Raw genomic sequence first — 21688 nt, 5'->3', positions numbered from 1 at the left:
GAGGAAACTTGGGGCTCAAGGGTAGGGGTGGGAGAGGGTGTGGAGATGACAGCAACAAATTGCAAAATGCTTCTTAAGGGCTTAGGTAGTCTGCGGTTAGCTTTGGTGCAACTGCCTGACAAAGTCATTCAGCTAACACGCCAGACTTCTTTGTTCTTGGGTTAGTGTTGGATATTGTTGAGAGGGAGTAATACTGGGAGTGCTCAGTGTTTGTCTCACTGGATCATCTCAAACCCAATCAAGGAAATCTGGTAATCATCACGTACTATCAAGCCCTGTCCCCAACCCCCTCAGCTGATTAATCCGATGCTCCTCCACTTTGAAAGGAAAACAGCTAATGCTGGAGACACTCAGGAGGTCAGGCAGCAACTGTGGGGAGAGAAACTTAGCTAGAGTTTACGGTTGAAGAGGAGTGGAAGAGTTACCTTCCGAATATTGAAAGGCCTGGATAAAGTGGACGTGTAGAGGATGTTTCCAGTAGTGGTAGAGTCTAGGACCAGAGGGCACAGCCTCAGAATAGAAGGATGTCCCTTTAGAACAGAGATGAGGAGGAATTTCTTCAGCTAGAGGGTGGTGAATCTGTGGAATTCATTGCCACGGATAGCTGTGGAGGCCGTCATTGGGTATACTTAAAGTGGAGGTTGATAGGTTCTTGATTAGTAAGGCTGTCAAAGGTTACGGGGAGAAAACAGGAGAATGGGGTTGAGAGGAAAAAATAAATCAGCCGTGATCGAATGGCAGAGCAGACTCGATGGGCCGAATGGCTTAATTCTGCTCCTATGTAGGTAAAGTCTATAATGGGGTGAACATCAAGAGAGATGGAATAATGCAAAAGGTGGTGCTAACTGCGAAAGAGCAGCAAAGGCTTGTTTATCACAGAAGTTTAAAAACTTTTCTTCATTCTGAGAAAGGTCATGCAGCTGAATTGTTAACTTCTCTTTTTCCACCGATGCTGCCCGTACACCACAGTGTTTTCAGTTGTTATTTGAGACTTCCAGCATCTGCAGGTGTTTGGATGTTGACTCCTCTGTGTTGTACACAACCTGGGACTTACTGAGAATAGCAAGGGGACAGAACAGAGCCTGTTCACCAATTCCCAATTAGGGTTCCACCAGGACCACTCAGCTCCTGACCTCATTAGAGCCTGGTCCCAATATGAATCACAAGATTAAAGGAAGAACAATGGCCCTTGACTCAGGAGGGATTTGCCCACATGCTAAAGAGGAGACTTAATAAAACTGAAATTAATGGAACCGTTGGGCTAACATTCCAACACCTGCCTTGTATAGAAGAAGGTAGTTATGGTCATTTGATCACACCATCTTCACACCATCATATGGTCAGTCCTTCTTCTTGCAGCTACCAACGGGCAGGAAGTACAGCAATCTGAAGGTTACCCCTCTATCTATCTAGAGGCCCCAGCCTATCTAGTATCTCCTTTATAACTCAAAGCCCTCCAGTCTATTAACATCCTTGTGAATCTTTTCTGCACCCTTTCCAGCTTAATGACATCCTTCCTATAGCTAGGTGACCAGAACTGCACACAATACTTCATGTGTGGTCCCACCAATGTTTTGTACAGTTACAATATGACATCCCAACTCTTGTATTGAATGCCCTGACTGATGCCTTCTTCACCACCCTGTTGACCTGTGTCGCCACTTTCAGGGAACTATGTACTTGTGCCCCTAGGTCTCTCTGCCCTACAACACTCTCCAGGGTCCTGGCATTCAATCCCGATCTCCCACTGGCTGTGAGGAATTTGCACGTTCTCCCTGTGACCATGCGGGTTCCCCCTGGGTGGTCCGGTTTCCTCTCACATCCCAATAATGTGTAAGTCAGTGGGTTAAATGACTAATGTAAATTGCCCTTTTGTGCAGCTGAGTGGTAGAATCTAGGGGTGGGGTGGGGACAAAAAAAAGTGCAAGTTGGTTGATGGAAATGTGGGGAGAATAAAATGGGTTTGGGTAGGATAGGTGTAAAAATGGATGCTTGATGATTGCCACGGACAGGGGCTGTTTTTGTACTGTATCTCTCTGTGACTCTGCAAGCTCAGTTTGGTAAGCGTCAAGTGACTATTCAAGACAAGTGTCAGGTGATAACCAATTCGTCCATAAGTGTCCAACCAACTCTCGTTGACGTTCAATGTCATTAACACTGTGAAGACCCCACCATCAACACCCTGACCAGAAAGCTAAACTAGACCAGTCCACCCAGCAGCAAGAGCAGACTTAGATCTGGGATCTTGCAGCAAGCGACACAGCTTCCAGCTTCCCCCAAACCTTACCACCACTTACAAGGTACATGTCAAAAGTGTGGTGAGAAACTCTCCACTTGCCTGGGTAGATGGAGCTCCAATAATGTTCCAGAAGGTTGATACCACCTGGGGTAAAGCACCTAGTTTGCATCGCAACCTGCATTCCACACTAAACTCCTTCAACCACCAGTGCACGGTGGGCTGCTGTGTGAACCACTGACAGGACACGGAGCAACTCATCAAGGATTCCATCACAGCACTGCACAAACCTGTAACTTTATCATCTGCGAAGATAAATGGAACAGATTCATGGAAACACCACCAAGTCATACAGCATTCGGACTTGGAAGTACATCACTGTTCCTTCATCATCATCGGGTCCAAATCTGGGAACTCCCAGCCCAACAATTGTTGGTAACTCCTGATGGTTCTGCATCTGAGTCACCCAGTCTGGAATGTGGACCGGGAGTCTGGAACATGAGCAGGGTGTGCAGCTGGAGCCAGGGTCTGGATTGTGGACTGAGCCATGAACACCGGGAGTCAGGAATGCAAGTAGGTTTGCAACCACAGCCAGGGTCCAGACTGCTCCTATGTTCCAGCTTACTTTGACACTCACCAGGTTCTATTTCCCACTCCTTTTAAACTTACCGGGGCTAAGTGTGCTGCTCCCTTTAAACTCACTAGGTCCGATGAAAAAATTATACGAGTGTGTGTAACATGTGAAAAAAAAAGCGAAATAAAACTGTGCTGGAGTAGTAAAAGGAGTAAGATCCAATAGTCCAGAGAATCTGCTAGTCTAGCACCACCAAGTCTTGGGAGTGCTGGATTATCAGAGTTTAACTGTTGGAACAGTTTAATAACACATGGCAGCTCCACTGCCTTCAGAAGGAAGACACCGGTTGTATCAACAATGTCCACATCCAACATCAGTGGCCTACATCAAGTAATAGTTACAAAGCACAGAGAGGTTAAGAAACTTGCTTTATATAGTGGTTTCAATGTACAGTGATAAGAGTGGAATGCTGCAATGCAACAGGTGTAAGACACACAGAATGATTCAATACATCACGGGCTCCTGTCTTTTAAGAGGTCCCAGCAAAAAGTGGGACTCAAAACGATACTTACAGGGGATATTTAACCATAAGGTGCAAAAGCTGGGACAGAATTACACTCCAAAATAAAGCACAGCAATCTGAAATAAAAACAGGAAATGCTGGAAACACTCAGCAGGTCAGACAGCATCTGTGGGGAGGAGAATAACAGAGCTAATAGTTCAGTCAATGACCTTAGATCAGGCATTTTCTGTTTCTCTCTCTTAGAGAGATGCTGCTCAACCTGCTGAGTATTTCTAGCATCTTCTGATTTTATTTCAGTTTTCTAGCATCCGCACCATCTAGCTGTTGGATTACAAAATGAGCTGTTCAGACTTGTTGAATCTTTAAAAATTCTTCATTTGTACGAGCAGGTGGGACCAGAGAAACATTTCAGTCAGAAGTAGAGAAACAGAGGACTGCAGATGCTAGAATCCAGATGGAAAAAACAAGATGCTGGAGAAACTCAGCAGGCCAGGCAGCATCCGAGGAGAAAAGCAGGTGGTCAACGTTTTGGGCCGGGACCCTTCTTCAGGACTGAAGATAGGAAAAGGGAAATCCCAATATATAGGGGGGGGGGGGAAACAGAGCAGTGATAGGTGGACAAAAGAGGGGAGGCAGGGGTGGGCACAAGGTGGTGACAGGTAGATGCAGGTAAGAGATAGTGATAGGCAGATATGGCGGAGGAGGGGATTGCAGATCTACTGGGGATGGGTCAAAGGTATGGAGGCAGACTGCATGGGGGGAGGGGAGGAGAGGAAAAGGAGAGAAAAAAACGGCAAGAAGGAAAAAAGAGGCTAGGAAAGGGGAAAGAAGAAAGGTGGGGGGGGGGGGGGTGGTTTCTTTACTTAAAGTGGGAGAATTCGATGTTCATGCCATTAGGCTGTTAAGGTCCCAAGACGGAAAATGAGGTGCTGTTCCTCCAGTTTGTGTTTGGACTTTGACTAATTGTACCTTGGATTCAGCACCTCTCAATAACTTCTCTGCAGGCATTGACTATGCTGATGCTGGACTCCAGCGCATCAGTTAAACACATGAAGGTCCTTAGTAGGCAAACAGCTGCATTTGAATTTGTGTGGTGGAGTCAAATTCACCCAGGCCAATGAGGATGTAGATGGTGGCCACTAGATCTCCAAGTATTCGCAGGTCCCGAATTTGACAGTTCATTTTTAAGATCCTGTCACGCTTACAGAGTCAGGGTCGGCAACTGTCCAACTTCTTCACACAGACGGTCAGCCTCACCCTGCGAGCGGACTTCTGAGAAGTAAAGAGGAGAGGGATGATGCAGAAAACCAGGGAATGCCAAGGCAGCACCAGTCAAGAATGGTCTGCAACACTTCAGTGTCACATTCTCCTGACCCCAGCTTCCCGTGTGCATAGTGTGCACTATTTGCTCTTATACTTACCAGATACAATGCTGGCACTGTCGCAATGATTGCACAACAACAGATTTCCACTGACTCCAATATGCTCACTTAATATCATTTCTCCTATTTCAAAAGGATATTCTGAAAACACTGCCTTTCACAGGGGTACCAATTCCACAGACATTAGTACCTCTTCCCAGTATTTCATCCAGGTGCCCTGACTGTCAGCATCAACAGGGTACTTGACAATAGTTAAACCTGATTCTATCTTCACACATTTGTCTGCACATCAGGAGTTATTGGATGGGGATCAGGAAGAGAAATTCTCGCTGACTTTTCCTCTTCCAAATCATTTTCCTCAGAAGGTTATTGCATCCCTATCTGTACCAGAGAGAAGTGACTTCTTGCTTTTTGTGTGCAGCTCCCAAGGGATCATCAAATTCTCCTGTTTAAAACTACTGCAAACCTGCAGCCACAGACAATGGGGTAAGTAACATTGCTTCAACCCATTTAAGTAAACGGACCATGAACATGACCTCATTATTCCTTTTATTGCACTGTTTTGTAATTTATAGATGTTATGTCTTTGCACTGTACTACTGCCGCAAAACAACAAATTTCATATCATAGGTCAGTGATAATAAATCTGATTCTGATTCACCACATCTATGACCAACTCAGCACAGCTCAGAATTAAACTTAAAATTTTTTGTTCTGTGCGGTAGCAGAGGTAAGGTTTAGAGGGACACGGAACAAGATTACAGAGCCTCCCCATAAGAGGGTGACACAGTGGTAACAGCTGCTGTCTCACAGCTCCAGCGACTCTAGTCCGATCCTGACCCCCGGTACTGTCTACGTGGAGCTTGTTCTACCTGTGGCCACATAAGCTTCTCCTGGGTGCTCCAGATTCCCCCCCACATCCCAAAGAAGTACAGACGGTAGGTTGATTGGCCACTGTAAATTGCTCCTAGTGTGTAGGTGAGTGGTAGAATAGGGAGGGAAATGATGGGAATAAGGGGAGAAAAAAGGGGTTAGTTTAGAACTAGCATATATGGGTGCTTGATGGTCAGTGGGGACTCAGTAGGCTGTAGATCCTGTTTCAGGCTCCATGAAGCAAGTTGGCTAGAGCCCCGTACATGTGCTGAGGGCATGGACCAAGCAAAACAAAGAAGCTGAGTGCAAGGTTGCAATTAATTACAGCTATCATTTCTTAAGATTGTGCGTGCATGATTAACATGCTAAAGCAAATGCGCTGCCAGCAGGTGATTGAAATGAAAAGGGCGACTGATTAGCTCGAGGAAAGCCCTGTGGAACTGGCATGTTTGCTAATGGCCGAAAGTGACATTTCTGGTTGGCTATTTGTGTCTTGTGCTGAGGAAGGTATTACCTGAATAAGTAACATTGGCACGGGCATCTGAAAGTGCGATGGCTTGTCTCTGGTTCGGCCCAGATTGTGAGCCACGGTCATGGTGCACTGGAGAGAAATAATCAATAAACAACGTGAGTGCAATGAGGTGTCCATGAGGGAATGCTACTGAGGGACGCGCTGAAGCTCAGGGCAGCCAATGCAAAGGTGACATGGGGAAAGACAGCAATCTAAAGCCTGCTACCGCGGCCTGGGTCCTATGTAACAGCTTCTTAAACACTTGGTGGATGTACTGTTCAAAGAGGCCACATGAGTGGCATTGGTGATTTGTAAGTAGAATGTATTGGTTGGAAGACACAATGAAGGTACTGCCTTGATAACACTATAAATCTAGAGAAAGACATGTTCAATTATATTGTGTTTCCTGTTTATATTTTGTATGAATAAAAATACGTTTTAGAGATATAGAAAAGTACAGCACAGGAACAGGCCCTTTGGCCCACCATGTCTGCACCGACCACGATGCCAAATTAAACTAATCCTATCTGCCTGTACGTGGTCTATATCCCTTCATTTCCTGCGTGTTCATTTGTATGTCTAAATGCCTCTTAAACGTTGCTATTGTATCTGCTTGTACCACCTCCCCAAGCAGCATGTTTCAGGCACCTACCACTCTCTGTGTAACATAACGTGTCTTGCAAACCTCCTTTAAACTTTCCCTCTCTCACTTTGAACCTTTGCCTTCCAGTATTTCACACTTCCACCCTGTGGAAAAGAAGACTTTGAAATAAAAAAAGGTGACTGACTCTCCTTTCCACCCTTAGCTCACAAACCTATGAGCACAAGTTAAACTTTGCCCATCTCACTCATTAGGTCACAACTTCTGAGAAATGTCTTGAAATTTACAACGAGCACTGAACTTTTGGAATTATCACCTCTATCTGCACAGCAATAGACACACTGAGGAAACTCCATTACAGATGTTCCACATGCAACTTTCTGAGCAACTTATCAGAGAGCGAATGCTCGACATTCCAAATGTATCGAAAAGCTTCTCCTGCAGCAGAAAATTCATTTCAATAATTTAAAGGTTTAACTATCATTACAGGTAGCCAGGTTGGCACATCGAATTTGCAGACATAGAAAACTGTGGCATCTGAAAGGGACTGAGAGGTTTACAAAGGAAAATGTTTCCTGGATTGATGCAAAAATATTCCTACCTTTCCATTTGATGATTCCTCCGGATAGAGCAATCAGAATACCGATTATCCCAGCGATTACTCCAACCACATATCCATAGACTGGCATGTTTTTATTCTTGGGAACTGGGAAAATCAGAGAACTAGAGTCAGAAGATGTTATAGTGGAGAGTAGTTTGCCGCAGTGGGTCGTTGCACCTACTTTAAAGTCTTCGCCAGACTTCTATGGTCTTTGACCAATGTAACAGGAAGGATGGACAGAATCACTGTTCTCAGCATCACTGCTTGAAGCTTGTTTAAAACCAACCCAATGATCTCTTCCTCTAACATTTTGTGTACATCGCACCTTCACTCCCATGCCAGGGTTAACGTCACTGGATATATGCCAGGTTCAAGCTCAATGAGGTAGCAACAGTATGCCCCTTACAAAAGTTGTCTTTAATTCAGTTCCTGTACTGACAAGGGTTTACAACAATCTACATGCTTCCCCTAACTCTTCTCAGGAGCATTGACCACCTTCTGTTTATCCCCTCCAGGTGGCTTCTCTTCACTCAGGAACCCAGCGTTCAACAGTATAGAGGGCACCGAAATGGAGGTGTATTCAAATAACAGAATCACTGATCAGAAGCAGGAATCTAGGAGAGATTTTCCTCCTTACCTCCTCTACCCTATTCAGCCTACAAGTGACCCAGATTGAAGAACCTCTTGAAGGAGACAAAGAGATTTTGCTTAAACACATCTAAGACCCTGTAAATCAAAATGTGCCCTTGTTCTCATGCTGTGGAAGGATATGTGCCAGTTGGATAACAATCAAAATATAGTCTGATGCACCAGGAAACAAATGGAGTGCTTACCATTGTTACCCAACTCCTTGACATGCCAGTCAAGCCACAGTGATTAGGCTAAAATTCAGTGTCATTGCTACTTAAGAGTAAAATAATCACATTGCATATTAGGTTACTACAAAAGCCCAATGGTTTATTTTTATAAACTAGTACCCCTCTTATTATATTCCTGAATAACATTTCAGACTTCCTGGTATGAATGACTCAATATTTTGAACATTTATTCTAGTATACAAAATTATAGAGGGGCGTAGATAGGGGAGAAACAGGTCCTTCCCAGGTTACCGTTCCTGTAAACTGTTCAAACCTGGACAGGTTGCAAGTCGGAAATGCGGCCGTGAATCAATTTCCAGGTGGTAGAAGGTGCCTGCAGCCCTGCAGCAGCCGGCAAATCCATCCCACCAGTCCCCCTAATGCTTCTTTGTATGTACGTCAGTCAGGCATTTGTAACTTGGGGTGGATCCGAATTAGGAAACTTAGCCATACTAGAGCTGTCTAAAACTAGAGGGCATAGCTTTAGGGTAAGGTGTAAGATGTTCGTAGGAGATCTCAGGAGGAAGATTTTAATCTGAAATGCACTGTCTGAGGAGGCAGACTCTCACAACGTTTAAGTATCTAGACGAGTACTTGTAGCCAAGGCTACAGACCAAGTGTTGGCAAATGGAATTAGCAAAGATGGGTACTTGATGGTTGGCGTGGACATGGTGGGCTGAAAGACTATCAACCCATTTCTTTAATTTAGTTCCAGTATTTTGTTGTTTCACTGCTCTTGAATTCCTTCCCCTTAAACGCACATCTGCTAGTCACCTCAACCACCCACTGTGTGAGTGAGTTCCACATTCTCACCATTCTTTGAGTCCCTCGAGTTGCCAATTGTTGCTTCCTTGTTTGTGTCTCCTACACAAGTGGAAACATGTACTCTATTAAACATCTTCATTATTTTAAAGACCTCCATCATCTTTGTTATCCGTTACAGAGCTATTAAGACACAGAAACAGGCCTTTCGGCCCAACTCGTCTGTATAAGTTGCCTAACTGAACTAGTTCCATTTGCCTGTGCTTGGCCCATATCCTTCTAAACCTTTCCTATCCATGTACCTGTTGAAATGCCTTTTAAATGTTGTAATTGCATCTGCCCCTACCACTTCCCTCTGGCAGCTCATTCCATATACCCACCATCCTCTGTGTGAAAAAGTTGCCCCTCAGGTCCCTTTTAAATCTTTCCCCCCTCACTTTAAACCTATGTCCTCAAGTTTTGGACTCGCCTACTCTGGCTTTTCCCTGTATCTATGCTCCTCATGATTTTATAAACCTCAATATGATCACTCCTCAGCCTCCTACATTACAGGGAAAAAAGTCCGAGCCTATCCAGTCTCTCCTTATAATCCAAGTCTAGTCTGGGTAACATCCTCAGAAATCCTTTTTTTCCCACCCTCTCCAGTTTAATGGCATCCTTCCAATAGCAGGGTGACCAGAACTGTATGCAGTACTCCAAATGTGGCCTTATCAACGTCTTGTACAGCTATAACATGACGTCCCAACTTGTGTACTTAATATCCTGACCAATGAAGGCAAGCCTGCCAAATGCCTTCTTCACCACTGTCTACCTGTGTCACCACTACCTGCACCCCGAGGTCTCTCTGTCCCACAACACTCCCCTGGGCTTGACCATTTTGCCCTGGTTTGTCTTACCAAAATGCAACAGCTCACATTTATCTTAATTAAACTCCACTCACTTCTCTTCTGCAGAAATTGACTTTTGCAGCTTGTTCAGTATCTCATGACCAGCTTTTATCCCTAAAGAAGTGTTCAACATAATAAAATGGGCTCAAAAAGGCAAATGCTTATTTTCACCAGTGGCTGAAATAATAAAGGAGTTTAAACCTGTGATCAAACTAGAAGCAAAATAAAAGATGGTACAGTATTTTATTATTAGAATAAGGACTGATTGAAGGTGAGAGTTGCATCAAAGATGCAGGTGGAACAGGCAGTGAGAAAGACAGATTGTACTTGGATCTTTATTGCTAGGGATTGAAGGACAAGAGTAGGGAAGGCTTTCTGAAATTGTAGAGGGCTTTGGTGAGACCAGATCTGGACCAGTGCCTCTGTAACTCAGGTATACCAGCCTTGGAATCAGCTCAGCGTACTTACACAACACTGATTCCTGGGAAGAGGGAGTTCTTCCACAAGGACAGATTAAGATGCCCTCTGGAGTTCTGAAGAATGTGTTATTCTGAATACTTTTGAAGGTATAAGTGCTGATTAGGAAGGACTGAATAGGCTGTGGCCCACTTGTTCAGAATGAGGTTGTATAAGACATTGGTGAGGCCAAATTTGGAGTATTGTGTGTAGTTCTGGTCACCTAACTATAGGAAGGATATCAGTAAGATTGAAAGAGTGCAGAGAAGATTTACTAGAATGTTGCCGGGTCTTCAGGAGTTGAGTTACAGGGAAAGATTGAACAGGTTAGGATTTTATTCCTTGGAGCGTAGAAGAATGAAGGGACATTTGATAGAGGTTTACAAAATTATGAGGGGTATAGACAGAGTTAATGCGAGTAGGCTCTTCCATCTAGATTAGGAGAGATAAGTACGAGAGGACATGGCTTTAGGGTGAAAGGTTTAGGAGGAACATTAGGGGGAACCTTCACAGAGAGTGGTGGGAGTGTGGAACGGGCTGCCATCTGATGTGGTAAATGCGGGCTCAATCTTAAGTTTTAAGAATAAATTGGATAGATACATGGACGGGAGAGGTCTGGAGGGTTATGGACCGAGTGCAGGTCAATGGGATGAGTGGAATAAAGTTTCAGCACTGCCTAGAAGGGCCGAATGGCCTGTTTTCTGTGCTGTAGTGTTCTATGGCTCTAATGACAGAAGAGTTAGGGGTATTAAGAGTTAGGGGTATTAAAGATGATTAGTGTCTTTAAAATTATAAAGGGATTTGGTAGGATTAATGACATTTCTGCTTGTGGGGGAGACTGCGTTTGCCAGGTCCTGAGAGCCAATGGAAGTTTACAATCACAGAGATACAGCATGGAAACAGGCGCTTCGGCCCACGCCGACCATCGACCACCCTTCTGCACTAATCCGACATTAATCCCATTTTTTAGTCTCCTCCCAGATTCTATCCCTCACCCACACACCACGGGTAATTTACAGCAGCCAATTAACTTCCAGACCTTTGGGATAGAAACATAGAAAACCTACAGCACAATTCAGGCCCTTCGGCCCACAAACCTGTGCCGAACATGTCCCTACCTTAGAGACCTATAGCCTCCTATTTTTCTCAGCTCCATGTACCTATCCAAAAGTCTCTTAAAAGACCCTATCGTATCTGCCTCCACCACCGTTGCCAACAGCCCATTCCACGCACTCACCACTCTCTGAGTAAAAAACTTACCCCTGACATCTCCTCTGTACCTACTCCCCAGCACCTTAAACCTGTGTCCTCTTGTGGCAATCATTTCAGCCCTGGGGAAAAGCCTCTGACTATCCATACAATCAATGCCTCTCATCATCTTATACACCTCTATCAGGTCCCCCCTCATCCTCCGTCACTCCAAGGAGAAAAGGCCGAGTTCCCTCAACCTGCTTTCATAAGGCATGCTCTGCAATCCAGGCAGCATCCTTGTAAATCTCCTCTGCACCCTTTCTATGGCTTCCACATCCTTCCTGTAATGAGGTGACCAGAACTGAGCACAGTACTCCAAGTGGGGTCTGACCAGGGTCCTATATAGCTGCAGCATTACCTCTCGGCTCCTAAATTCAATTCCACTATTGATGAAGGACAATACACCATATGCCTTCTTAACCACAGAGTCAACCTGTGCAGCTGCTTTGAGCGTCCCATGGACTTGGACCCCAAAATCCCTCTGATCCTCCACACTGCCTAGAGTCCTACCATTAATACTGTACTGTGGGAGGAAATTGGAGTACTCGGAGGAAAGCCACTTGATCACAGGGAGAACATACAAACTCCACACAGACAGCACCCAAGGTCAGGATAGAACCAGGGTCTCTGGCACTGTGAGGTAGCGGCTCCACTAGCTGCGCCACTGGGCTGCCGGCGTCAGCTTTGATGCTGAGACGGTGTTTCCTTGGGCTGGAGAGCTCAGAATTAGAGTCTCAGGATAAGTGGCCAGCCCCTGATGAAGAGAAATGTCATTTATAGAAAGGACTGTCAACTTTGAGAATTATCATCCCCAAAGAGAGAAACTAATGCTCAGGTGCTTGAGTGGCCTCAAGGGTGGAACTAGTAGATTTCTACACAAAGGGGATTTGCAGAGAAAGTGAACCAAGGCACAGGATCTTATTGAATGGCAGAACAAGTTCAAAGAGTTGAATGACATTCTCCTGCTCTCACTTCCCACATTGTTAAAGATTGAACGAATTACTTGAGAAAATTAAGGACCTGGGAAAAGAACAAACATGCTGGGCAAGCAGAGTCAATGTATGATGGAGCACCAGCAATGGAGCTAAAGCAACTCAATATCTACCTTCAATGGATGTGAATATATCTATAATTTGGAAATTACGTTCCATTCTAAATAAGCTACCTTCATCACTGGATGAAGGGTGGGTGCTTTCTGGCTATTTACGCACAATGGGAAATCATGCTTTCCTGTGTCTAAAGATCTATGCTGTAGTGTTGGAAAGACATTGAGTCACAGCTCAGACTGTCATCAGTCTATTGGACATTTGAATTAATGGCTAGTGGCTTATTCAGACTCTGAGCCTTACCCCAAACTTCATTCAGATTGCCAGTAACGCTTAAGTGCTTGACTCGACAGGCATAGGTGTTGCCCTCACTGGGGTCAACGTTGACCTGTAGCCTGATTTGGTATGTCCCATCCTTGTTTGGTAAAACGCTGCTCTTTAACACCCCCCGGTCGATCACTTCACCATTCCGCAGCCAGGCTGTATCGATGGCCCTTGGATAAAATCCATCCACTTTGCAAGTCAGGGCCAAGACATTTTCTTCCTCCTTCAGGTGCCTTGGGATTATTGTGATGGAAGGCTTCACTGCAGTGGAGAGAAGCACATTGAGTCTAAACATGGTCATGGCATCAGGAAAAGCCAAGGCAACAGAATTTAAGATATTATAAATGGTCTCTTCTTCACATTTCTTAAAAAGACCGATGCCTGACTCGCATCGATCCCAGTCGCTTCAGTACCTTTGCACTGCAGGCAAACGATTGCAAACAGATTTGTTTTTGCTTTGATGCACCCTCTCCCCCATTTTCTCCCCAACAACCCAGTTAAATTTATCCAATTCCCCTTTTTGAAAGTTAGAACCACTTCTGCTTCCACAGCCTTTCTGAGGAGCACATTCTCAATTGTAGCAACTCAGATTCATAGTTATACAGCTCTTCGGACCAACTTATCCGTGCTGATCAAGATGCCCATCTATGATAATCCCATTTGCCTGAGTTTGGCTCATATCCCTCTAAACCTTTTCTATTCACGTACTTGTCCAACTTGTCTTTTAAACATTGTAATCGTACCTGTCCCTACCACTTTCTCTGGCAGCTCATTCCAATATACCACCACCCTCTGTGTGAAAAACTTGCCCCTTCCTGATCCCACCTGGTTCCTCTGCAATCGATGGGAATCATTTCACAATCTTAATTCAGATCATAATAAAGGTTGAAACTCTCTGGTCCGGCACCCTTGGGACCTGACTGGTGCTGGACCACAGAAAGTCTGGACCACAGAAATTGTCCCCCTGATCATCTTCCTGTGACCAGGAGAACTGTTCTTTCAGACACTCTTGTGCTGGTAGATTAATTAGCTGCAGGTTAGTACAGAGCTTGGTTAATTTTAGATCTTAGTTAGTATAGATCTAAACCACAGATTCAAAACATGCCAAACCACAGGAGTTGTTGAACCACTGAATGCCAGACCAGAGTGTTTCAACATGTGGTACATAATTTGAAGAAGCTGCTTGTCAGCCTGTTTGAACATCACGTCGAAAAAAAACTTACCAGTCAGAGATTGAATGGCCTGTTCAACGACCTCCAAGATAAAAGGCATGTAATGAATATAGCGGGCAACGTTTTTGAGAACTCTTTTATTGTGATTCAGCTCATCAGCGTAAGGTTCTGCAAGGGGGTTGGTGGCCACAAACTTGGTTGTGGTATAATTAAAGTGAATGAGCTCTTCGCCATTATAAGCAAACCTCAGGACAGCCATTGAGAACTCTGAACCCTCACCGGAAAAACTCATTTGGGCTATGTGCATCCCTGGTAAAGACAAATAAAAATCAATCCATTAGTCAATCGCAAGGGTGACATGGCTCGTTCTAAATGTGAAAATTAATTGAGGTGAAATAGCAATTTGTCTATCCCTTCTGTGGATACCACCATTCTGACCCATCCAGTGTTACAATGCTGGCGGAAAATGGTACCATACCTGCCACCTTTCCAACAGGGGATTAAGAACCGCCTCTCTCTCCAACCTTGTATAGTAAAACTCCAATAATCCAGCACATTCGGGATTTTGGCAGTGCCGGATCAGTATGTCCCTCACCCTCCGCGCCCACCTCCCCTCACACTTATCTCCCTCACCCTCTGCGCTCACCTCCTTCTGCACCCACCTCTCTCACCATCCGCACCCACCTCCCTCACCCTCCGTGCCCACCTCCTTCATCGCACCCACCTCCCTCACCCCCCGCACCCAACTCCTTCACCCTCTGCACCCACCTCCCTCACCCTCAACGCCCACCTCCCCTCACCCACCTCCTTCTGCACCCACCTCCCTCACTGCAGCGACCTCCTTCACCCTCAACGCCCAACTCCCCTCGCCCTCCGCGCCCACCTCCCCTCACCCACCTCCCTCACTGCATCGACCTCCCTCACCCTCAACGCCCACCTCCCCTCACCCACCTCCTTCAGCACCCACCTCCCTCACTGCAGCGACTTCCCTCACCCTCCACGCCCACCTCCCCTCGCCCTCCGCGCCCACTATCCCACCTCCTTCCGCACTCAGCTCCCCTCGCCCTCGGCACCCTGCTCCCCTCATCCTTCACACCCACCTCCCTCAACCTCCGCACCTAACTCCACTCATTCACCTCCTTCTGCACCCACCTCTCTCACCTCCACACCACCTTCCCTCACCCTCCTGCTTCCGCACCCACCTCCCTCACCCTCCGCACCCACCTCCCCCACCCCCCGCCCCTCACCCTCCGCACCCACCTCTCCCTCTGTACCCACCTCCCCTCACCCACCGCACACACTATCCCACCTCCCCCACCCTCCGCACCCACCTCCCCTCACCCTCTGCACCCACCTCCCCTCTCACCCTCCACACCCACCTCCCCTCGCCCTCGGCGCCCACCTCCCCCTCTGTACCCACCTCCCCTCACCCACCGCACACACTATCCCACCTCCCCCACCCTCCGCACCCACCTCCCCTCTCACCCTCCGCACCCACCTTTCCCCACCCTCCGCACCCACCACCCCCTCCATACCCACCTCCCCCTCACCCACCGCACCCACCTCCCCTCACCCACCGCATCCACCTCCCCTCACACCCTCCGCACCCACCTCCCCTCACACCCTCCGTGCCCACTATCCCACCTCCCCTCACCCTCCGCACCCACCTGCCCCTCACTCTCCGCGTCCACCTCCCCCCTCACCCCGCGCCTGCTCACACCCTCCGCACCCACCTCCCCCTCACCCTCCGTACCCACTATCCCACCTCCCCCCTCACCCTCCGCACCCACCTCCCCCCTCACCCTCCGTACCCACTATCCCACCTCCCCTCACCCTCCGCACCCACTATCCTACCTCCCCTCACCCTCCGCACCCACCTCCCCCTCACCCTCCGTACCCACTATCCCACCTCCCCCTCACCCTCCGCACCCACCTCCCCCTCCGCGTCCACCTCCCCCTCACCCTCCGCACCTACTATCCCACCTCTCCCTCCGCACCTACTATCCCACCTCTCCCCTCACCCTCCGCACCCACCTCCCCCTCCGCGTCCACCTCCCCCTCACCCTCCGCACCCACCTCCCCCCTCACCCTCCGTACCCACCTCCCCCCCACCCTCCGTACCCACTATCCCACCTCCCCCTCCGCACCCACCTCTCCCCTCACCCTCCGCACCCACCTCCCCCCTCACCCTCCGCACCCACCTCCCCCCTCACCCTCCGCGTCCACCTGCCCCTCCGCACCCACCTCCCCCCTCACCCTCCGTACCCACTATCCCACCTCCCCCTCCGCACCCACCTCCCCCCTCACCCTCCGCGTCCACCTGCCCCTCCGCACCCACCTCCCCCCTCACCCTCCGTACCCACTATCCCACCTCCCCCTCCCCACCCACCTCTCCCCTCACCCTCCGCACCCACCTCCCCCTCCGCACCCACCTCCCCCCCTCACCCTCCGTACCCACTATCCCACCTCCCCCTCCGCACCCACCTCCCCCCTCACCCTCCGCGTCCACCTGCCCCTCCACACCCACCTCCCCCCTCACCCTCCGTACCCACTATCCCACCTCCCCCTCCCCACCCACCTCTCCCCTCACCCTCCGCACCCACCTCCCCCTCCGCACCCACCTCCCCCCTCACCCTCCGTACCCACTATCCCACCTCCCCTCACCCTCCGCGTCCACCTCCCCCCTCCCCCTGCCGGCAGCGCATCTCACCCTGAGCCGCAGAGCCGCGCAGCAGGAGGGCGAAGACGACAAGGGCGACTGCGACGACGAGCAGCCGGGCAGAGGTCGGCCGCCTCATGCCGGCCCGCGGGGGAGCGGCGGCGGGGCCGCGCGCCTGGGAGCCGCGCGCTGCAAGCGAACCGCCAGCCAGCCGAGCGCTGATTGGTCGCCCGCGGCTCTCCCGCCTCTTCCCCCGGGAGCGAGCCTGGGGGTGGGAAGGGGGGGGTGTCCCCCCGCCCAACGGTTCCTCCCTCCTTCCCGCCGCCGCTCCACTCGACGCCCGGAGCCGATGGCCGCCTCACACACGGCCGCCCAGCCCAGCCTTGGCAGCGGCAGACGATCAGTGCCAAGTCCCGCCTCGGCACCTGGGCTTCTGCCCGCGGGGAGGCGGCCGGTGCCAGAGGAAGGTGTGGAATGGCCGTCACTCCGAATTCTGCTTTATCGTCCACGGCGATTCAGAAGAATGCAACGAGGAGTATTCAAGCCCACGTTTAGCCAACACCATATTATTCCTGTTACTTAAATTTGCATGCCAGCTGTTATAATTATTTGCATGCCATCAGTTTCGCCATGCAGCTAATATTTGCAATATTGTATGCCCTTTTTTTTTGCTTTGATTTCCCTTGTCAGCCACTGTTGCTTCATCCTCCCTTTGGAATGCATTTTCTTCTTTGGGACAGAATTAGTCATAGAGCGGGCACGGGCCCTTCGGCCCAACCGGTCCATGCTGACCACAGTGCCTGCGCAGCTCGTCCCAATTTCCTGCGTTCGGCCCAGATCCCTCCACGTACCTGTCCAAGTGCTTCGTAAGTGATACCGTTGTACTCACTGCCCTCTGGGTGAAAAACTTTCCTCTTTTAAGTCTTTCCCCTCTTAACCTAAGTAAGCCTAGTTCTGGACTCCCCTACCCTGGGGTAAAGACGGTTGCCATCCTCCTTATCTGTGCCTCTCATAATTTTAAGCACTTCTATCAGGTCGCCCCTCATTCTCCTACGTGCCAAGGAACAAGGACCCAGCCTGGCCAACCTCTCCCTATAACTCAGGCCCTCTAGTCCTGGGAACATCCTCATAAATCTTTTCTGCATTCTTTCCAGTTTAACCACATCTTTCCTAAAAGAAAAATGATCTTGTGTCTTCCAAATTATTCCCAGAAACTCCTGCCATTGTTGGTCCACCATCATCCCTGCTGAGGTCCCCTTCAAGTCAGCTTTGGCCAGCTCCTCTCTCATGCCTCTGTGGTTAACTTTGCTCAACTGTAATACTGCTGCATCCCATTTTAGCTACTCCCTCTCAAACTATAGGGTGAATTCCATCATTTTATGATCACTGCCTCCTAGGGGCTCCTTTACCTTAAGCTTCCTAATCAAATCTGGTTAAAGGTCAGTTGGACAGGTATATGGATTGGAAAGGTTCCGAACATTATGGGCCAAATGCTGGCAAATAGGATTGGCTTGGATGGGACATCCTGGTCGGTATGGACCATATGGACTGAAGGGTCTGTTTCCATGTTGCATTACTCTATGATCTGCGCTCTGTCCGTAACCACGATCTGCATCTCCCCGTTGCCGGTCACTTCAGCTCCCCCTCCCACCCCATCACTGATATGCCAGTCCTTGTCCTCCTCCACTGCCAGGAGAATTCCAAGCGCAAACTGGAGGAACAGCACCTCATTTTCCGCCTTGGAACCTTGCTGCCTAACGGCATGAACATTGAATTCTCCCACTTTAAGTAATCCCCACCCCCCTTCCCCCCCACCATGCTTCTTCTCTTCTCCCCTTTCTCAGCCTTTTTTCCCCTCTCTCCTTACCTTTTACCCATCCACAGGTGGATCTGCTCTCCCCTGCACCTGCCTATCACTATCTCTTACCTGCATCTACCCATCACCACCATGCCCACCCCCACCTCCCCTCTTTTGTCCATCTCTCACTGCTCTGCTTTTCCCTCCTATATATTGGGTTTCCCCTTTCCCTATCTTCAGTCCTGAAGAAGGGTCCTGACCCGAAACATTGACCGCCTGCTTTTCTCCACGGATGCTGCCTGGCCTGCTGAGTTCCTCTAGCATCACAGTGTTTTTCATCCAGATTCCAGCATCTGCAGTCCTTTGTTTCTCTTGCATGCCATCAGTTATCATTTCATTAGCATAGCACCAGTTATCATTGATTTGCATGCCATCAGTTATCGTCTCATTAGCATAACACCAGTTATCTTTCATTTGCATGCTATCAATTATCATTTTATTAGCCTAGCACCAGTTATCGTTGATTTGCATGCTATCAGTTATCATTCATTTGCATGTCATTAGTTATCGTTTATTAGCACCATCAGTTATCGTTTCAATAGCACAGCACCAGTTATCATTCATTTGCATGCAACCAGTTTTTCATTTGCATGCTATTGGTTATCATTCATTAGCATTGCTAACAGCTATCGTTCATTTGTATGCTACCAGTTATTCATTTGCATGCCACTAGTTATCATTCATTAGCATTGCCAACAGCTATCATTCATTTGCATGCTACCAGTTATTCATTTGCATGCCATTAGTTAGCGTTCATTAGCACCACCAATTGTTCTTCATTTGCATGCTATCAACTATCAATAAAGAGGTTTCAGTTGACAAGATGAACACTTGAATCGCCCAGGCATAAAAGGCTATGGGTCAAGTGCTGGAAGATGGAATTAATACAGATGGGTGCCCACTGACCTGCATGGATGTGGTGGGCCAAATGGCCTGTTTCTGTGCTGTATGACTCTACTATGTGGCAGAATAGCCCAAAACTTTGGCCCTTCTTGCAGCAGCTGCACATAGCTTCAGTGTTTCACTTAACACATAGTCCAGGATCTTAACATGTCCCCAGTCACTTGATCACAGATGATGCCTTGCTCTGGAAGACCAGTGAGCTTAACACATAGTCCTGGACCTTAAAGCATGCCAGGATGTAGCACTTGGTCATGGATAATGCTTTGCGTCTGGAAGACTACTGAGCTTTGGGACGAACAGAAGATGCCTTTCAACGTGTAAATGGTTTGCCCAGTGGGACTTGATATTTGTGTTGGTGTGCTTTGCTGGGAACATACCAGAGTCTTATGTTACGCAGCTGTTCGGGACCAATCTTGAGAAATGCCTTTGCATATTACCCAGATCTTCTGTAAAGGTGTGGGCAACGATCTCATGGTGCAGTTGTCACAAAGGCAGCTGGCAGATATGACAATGCTTGGAAGATCTGACGGAGGGGGTCTTTCTCACCAACCAAGCAAGATCTTGGTGCTTGTTTGAATGCTGTGGTGACTTTTTGACTCTGCTTGGGGATCTAACCCGCTGTCTTCTTTCCCTGCATGGGTCTGGTGATGATCAACTTGTGCTCAAAGGTGTTCTTTAGGAATAAAGTGCTCTACAAGGAATGGTCCAACTAAAACAGTGTTCTAAGGCAATAGGAACAGATGTATCCTTCATAACAGAGTGGCAACACTTCCTTGGCAGCTCATGAGGATGACTCCAATTCCGAGCAGCCAGGGATGCTTGTGCATGCTTACGTTCAAATTGGGGTAGTTGTCCTACACCAGGTACCAAACAGTCTTGACAAAATGGTATTTGGTGGGGAGGTCCAAGAATACTGAAAACCAGGCTCTGCTGTGTGGACGTAGGGTACACATGGGCACAAGCATGTAGGATCTACCCACTCCCTGTATCTCACACCCTTCACCCTATTTCAATCCCCTTCTGCCCTTGATTTCCCTACCTCTGTCCCCTTCCCTAACTTTTCATTAGTCTCCCCTCTCCTTTGATCTCCCTCAGTCTCATCTCTCAGCCCCATCCCGATTTCCCTGCTCTCTTCCCATCTCCCCCCTCAAACTGCATCCTCCCCTGCTCCACCTCCAACTGTTCAGTCTCCGCCAGGCAGATCGACCGCGACTTCAAGGCAGCGTCTCAGTTGTGGATTACACCTCCACTCCCACCCCACCCTAGCAGCCATGCCCCTGAAGGTACAGCCTGGCCCACAGCCCCCAACCTCTCCGAGATCACCTCGGGAGAATCTTCAGATGCCCTCAGTGCTGCCCACTGTCAGCAGATTATGGTCAGCTAGTGCTCTGAAGGCAAGATGGTGGGTCCCAGTGTGTGATTTCCTAGCCAATGGGAATGTGATTGCTGCTGATCTGCATACTTTCCTTCAGTGCTGGACCAAATCCGTGGCTAACTGCATTCTGCAGCTGCCCCGCTACATTTATGCAGTGCTTGATGCGATAATCAAGCACTCAATATGGTAACCAAACCTCCACAGTATTGTAATGGCATCAAATGCACATAACACTGATAAGAAAGAACAATTAGTCACACAGCACAGAAATAGGTCCTTCGGCCCAGTCTTGGTCCATGCCAACCAAGATTCCCATCTAAGTCAGTCCCATTTGCCTGCATTTGGCCCAGATCCCTCAAAACCTTTTCTATCCACGTATCTGTTCAAGTACCTCTTAAATGTTGTTAATGTACCTGCCTCAACCACTTTCTCTGGCAGCTCATTCCATATACTGACCACTCTGGATGAAAGAGTTGATCCTCAGGTTCCTATTTAATCTTCTTAAACCGATGCTCTCTAGTTCTTGGTTCCCCAAACTGGGGAAAAAGACTGTGAATTAACCCTATCTATGTCCCTCATGAATTTATACATCTCTATAAGATAAGCCTTCGTTTTCCTACACTCCAATGAAAGAAGTCCCATCACAAGATCACAAGACAAAGGAGAAGTAGGCCATTCGGCCCATCGACTCTGCTCCATGAGCTAAACTAATGGAGTCCCATCCTGCTCAACTTCTCTCCATAACTCAGTCTTCCAAGTCCTGGCAACATCCTTGTAAATCTCCACTGCACTCTTCCCAGCTTAATGGCATCTTTCCTGCAGCAGGGTGACCAAAAC

The 21688-nt window shown here is 48.2% G+C and overlaps 1 protein-coding gene across 2 annotated transcripts; it reads right to left on the bottom strand.

Annotated features, from left to right (window-relative positions):
- Positions 1–3219: 3219 nt before the first annotated feature.
- Positions 3220–17244, bottom strand: LOC127566621 (DLA class II histocompatibility antigen, DR-1 beta chain-like). Of its 2 annotated transcripts, XM_052009121.1 has the most exons (6): positions 16767–17244; positions 14108–14365; positions 12864–13145; positions 7302–7406; positions 6103–6189; positions 3220–4605 (listed from the first exon to the last, which is right to left on the bottom strand). In XM_052009121.1, the coding sequence occupies exons 1-6, from the start codon at positions 16852–16854 to the stop codon at positions 4535–4537; spliced, it is 891 nt and encodes a 296-aa protein (XP_051865081.1). In that variant the 5' UTR covers positions 16855–17244; the 3' UTR covers positions 3220–4534. The 2 variants fall into 2 exon arrangements, with proteins under 2 accessions (XP_051865081.1, XP_051865083.1); XM_052009123.1 differs by lacking the exon at positions 6103–6189 and having other exon boundaries at positions 16767–17240.
- Between the last annotated feature and the right edge of the window lie 4444 nt (positions 17245–21688).

The sequence above is a fragment of the Pristis pectinata genome, chromosome 43, assembly GCF_009764475.1.
Source record: "Pristis pectinata isolate sPriPec2 chromosome 43, sPriPec2.1.pri, whole genome shotgun sequence".
Classification (NCBI taxonomy): Eukaryota; Metazoa; Chordata; class Chondrichthyes; order Rhinopristiformes; family Pristidae; genus Pristis; species Pristis pectinata.
The sequence above is the reverse complement of the archived record's forward strand: the minus strand, read 5'-3'. Positions and strand labels throughout refer to the sequence as shown.

Excerpts from the sequence above, each read along its gene's own strand:
- LOC127566621 (XM_052009121.1), bottom strand. The coding sequence starts at position 16,854 with ATGAGGCGGCCGACCTCTGCCCGGCTGCTCGTCGTCGCAGTCGCCCTT. Across the intron at positions 14,366-16,766 it reads GCGCGGCTCTGCGGCTCAGG|GGATGCACATAGCCCAAATG; the intron begins GTGAGATGCGCT and ends TGTCTTTACCAG. Across the intron at positions 13,146-14,107 it reads GGCCATTCAATCTCTGACTG|TGAAGCCTTCCATCACAATA; the intron begins GTAAGTTTTTTT and ends TCTCCACTGCAG.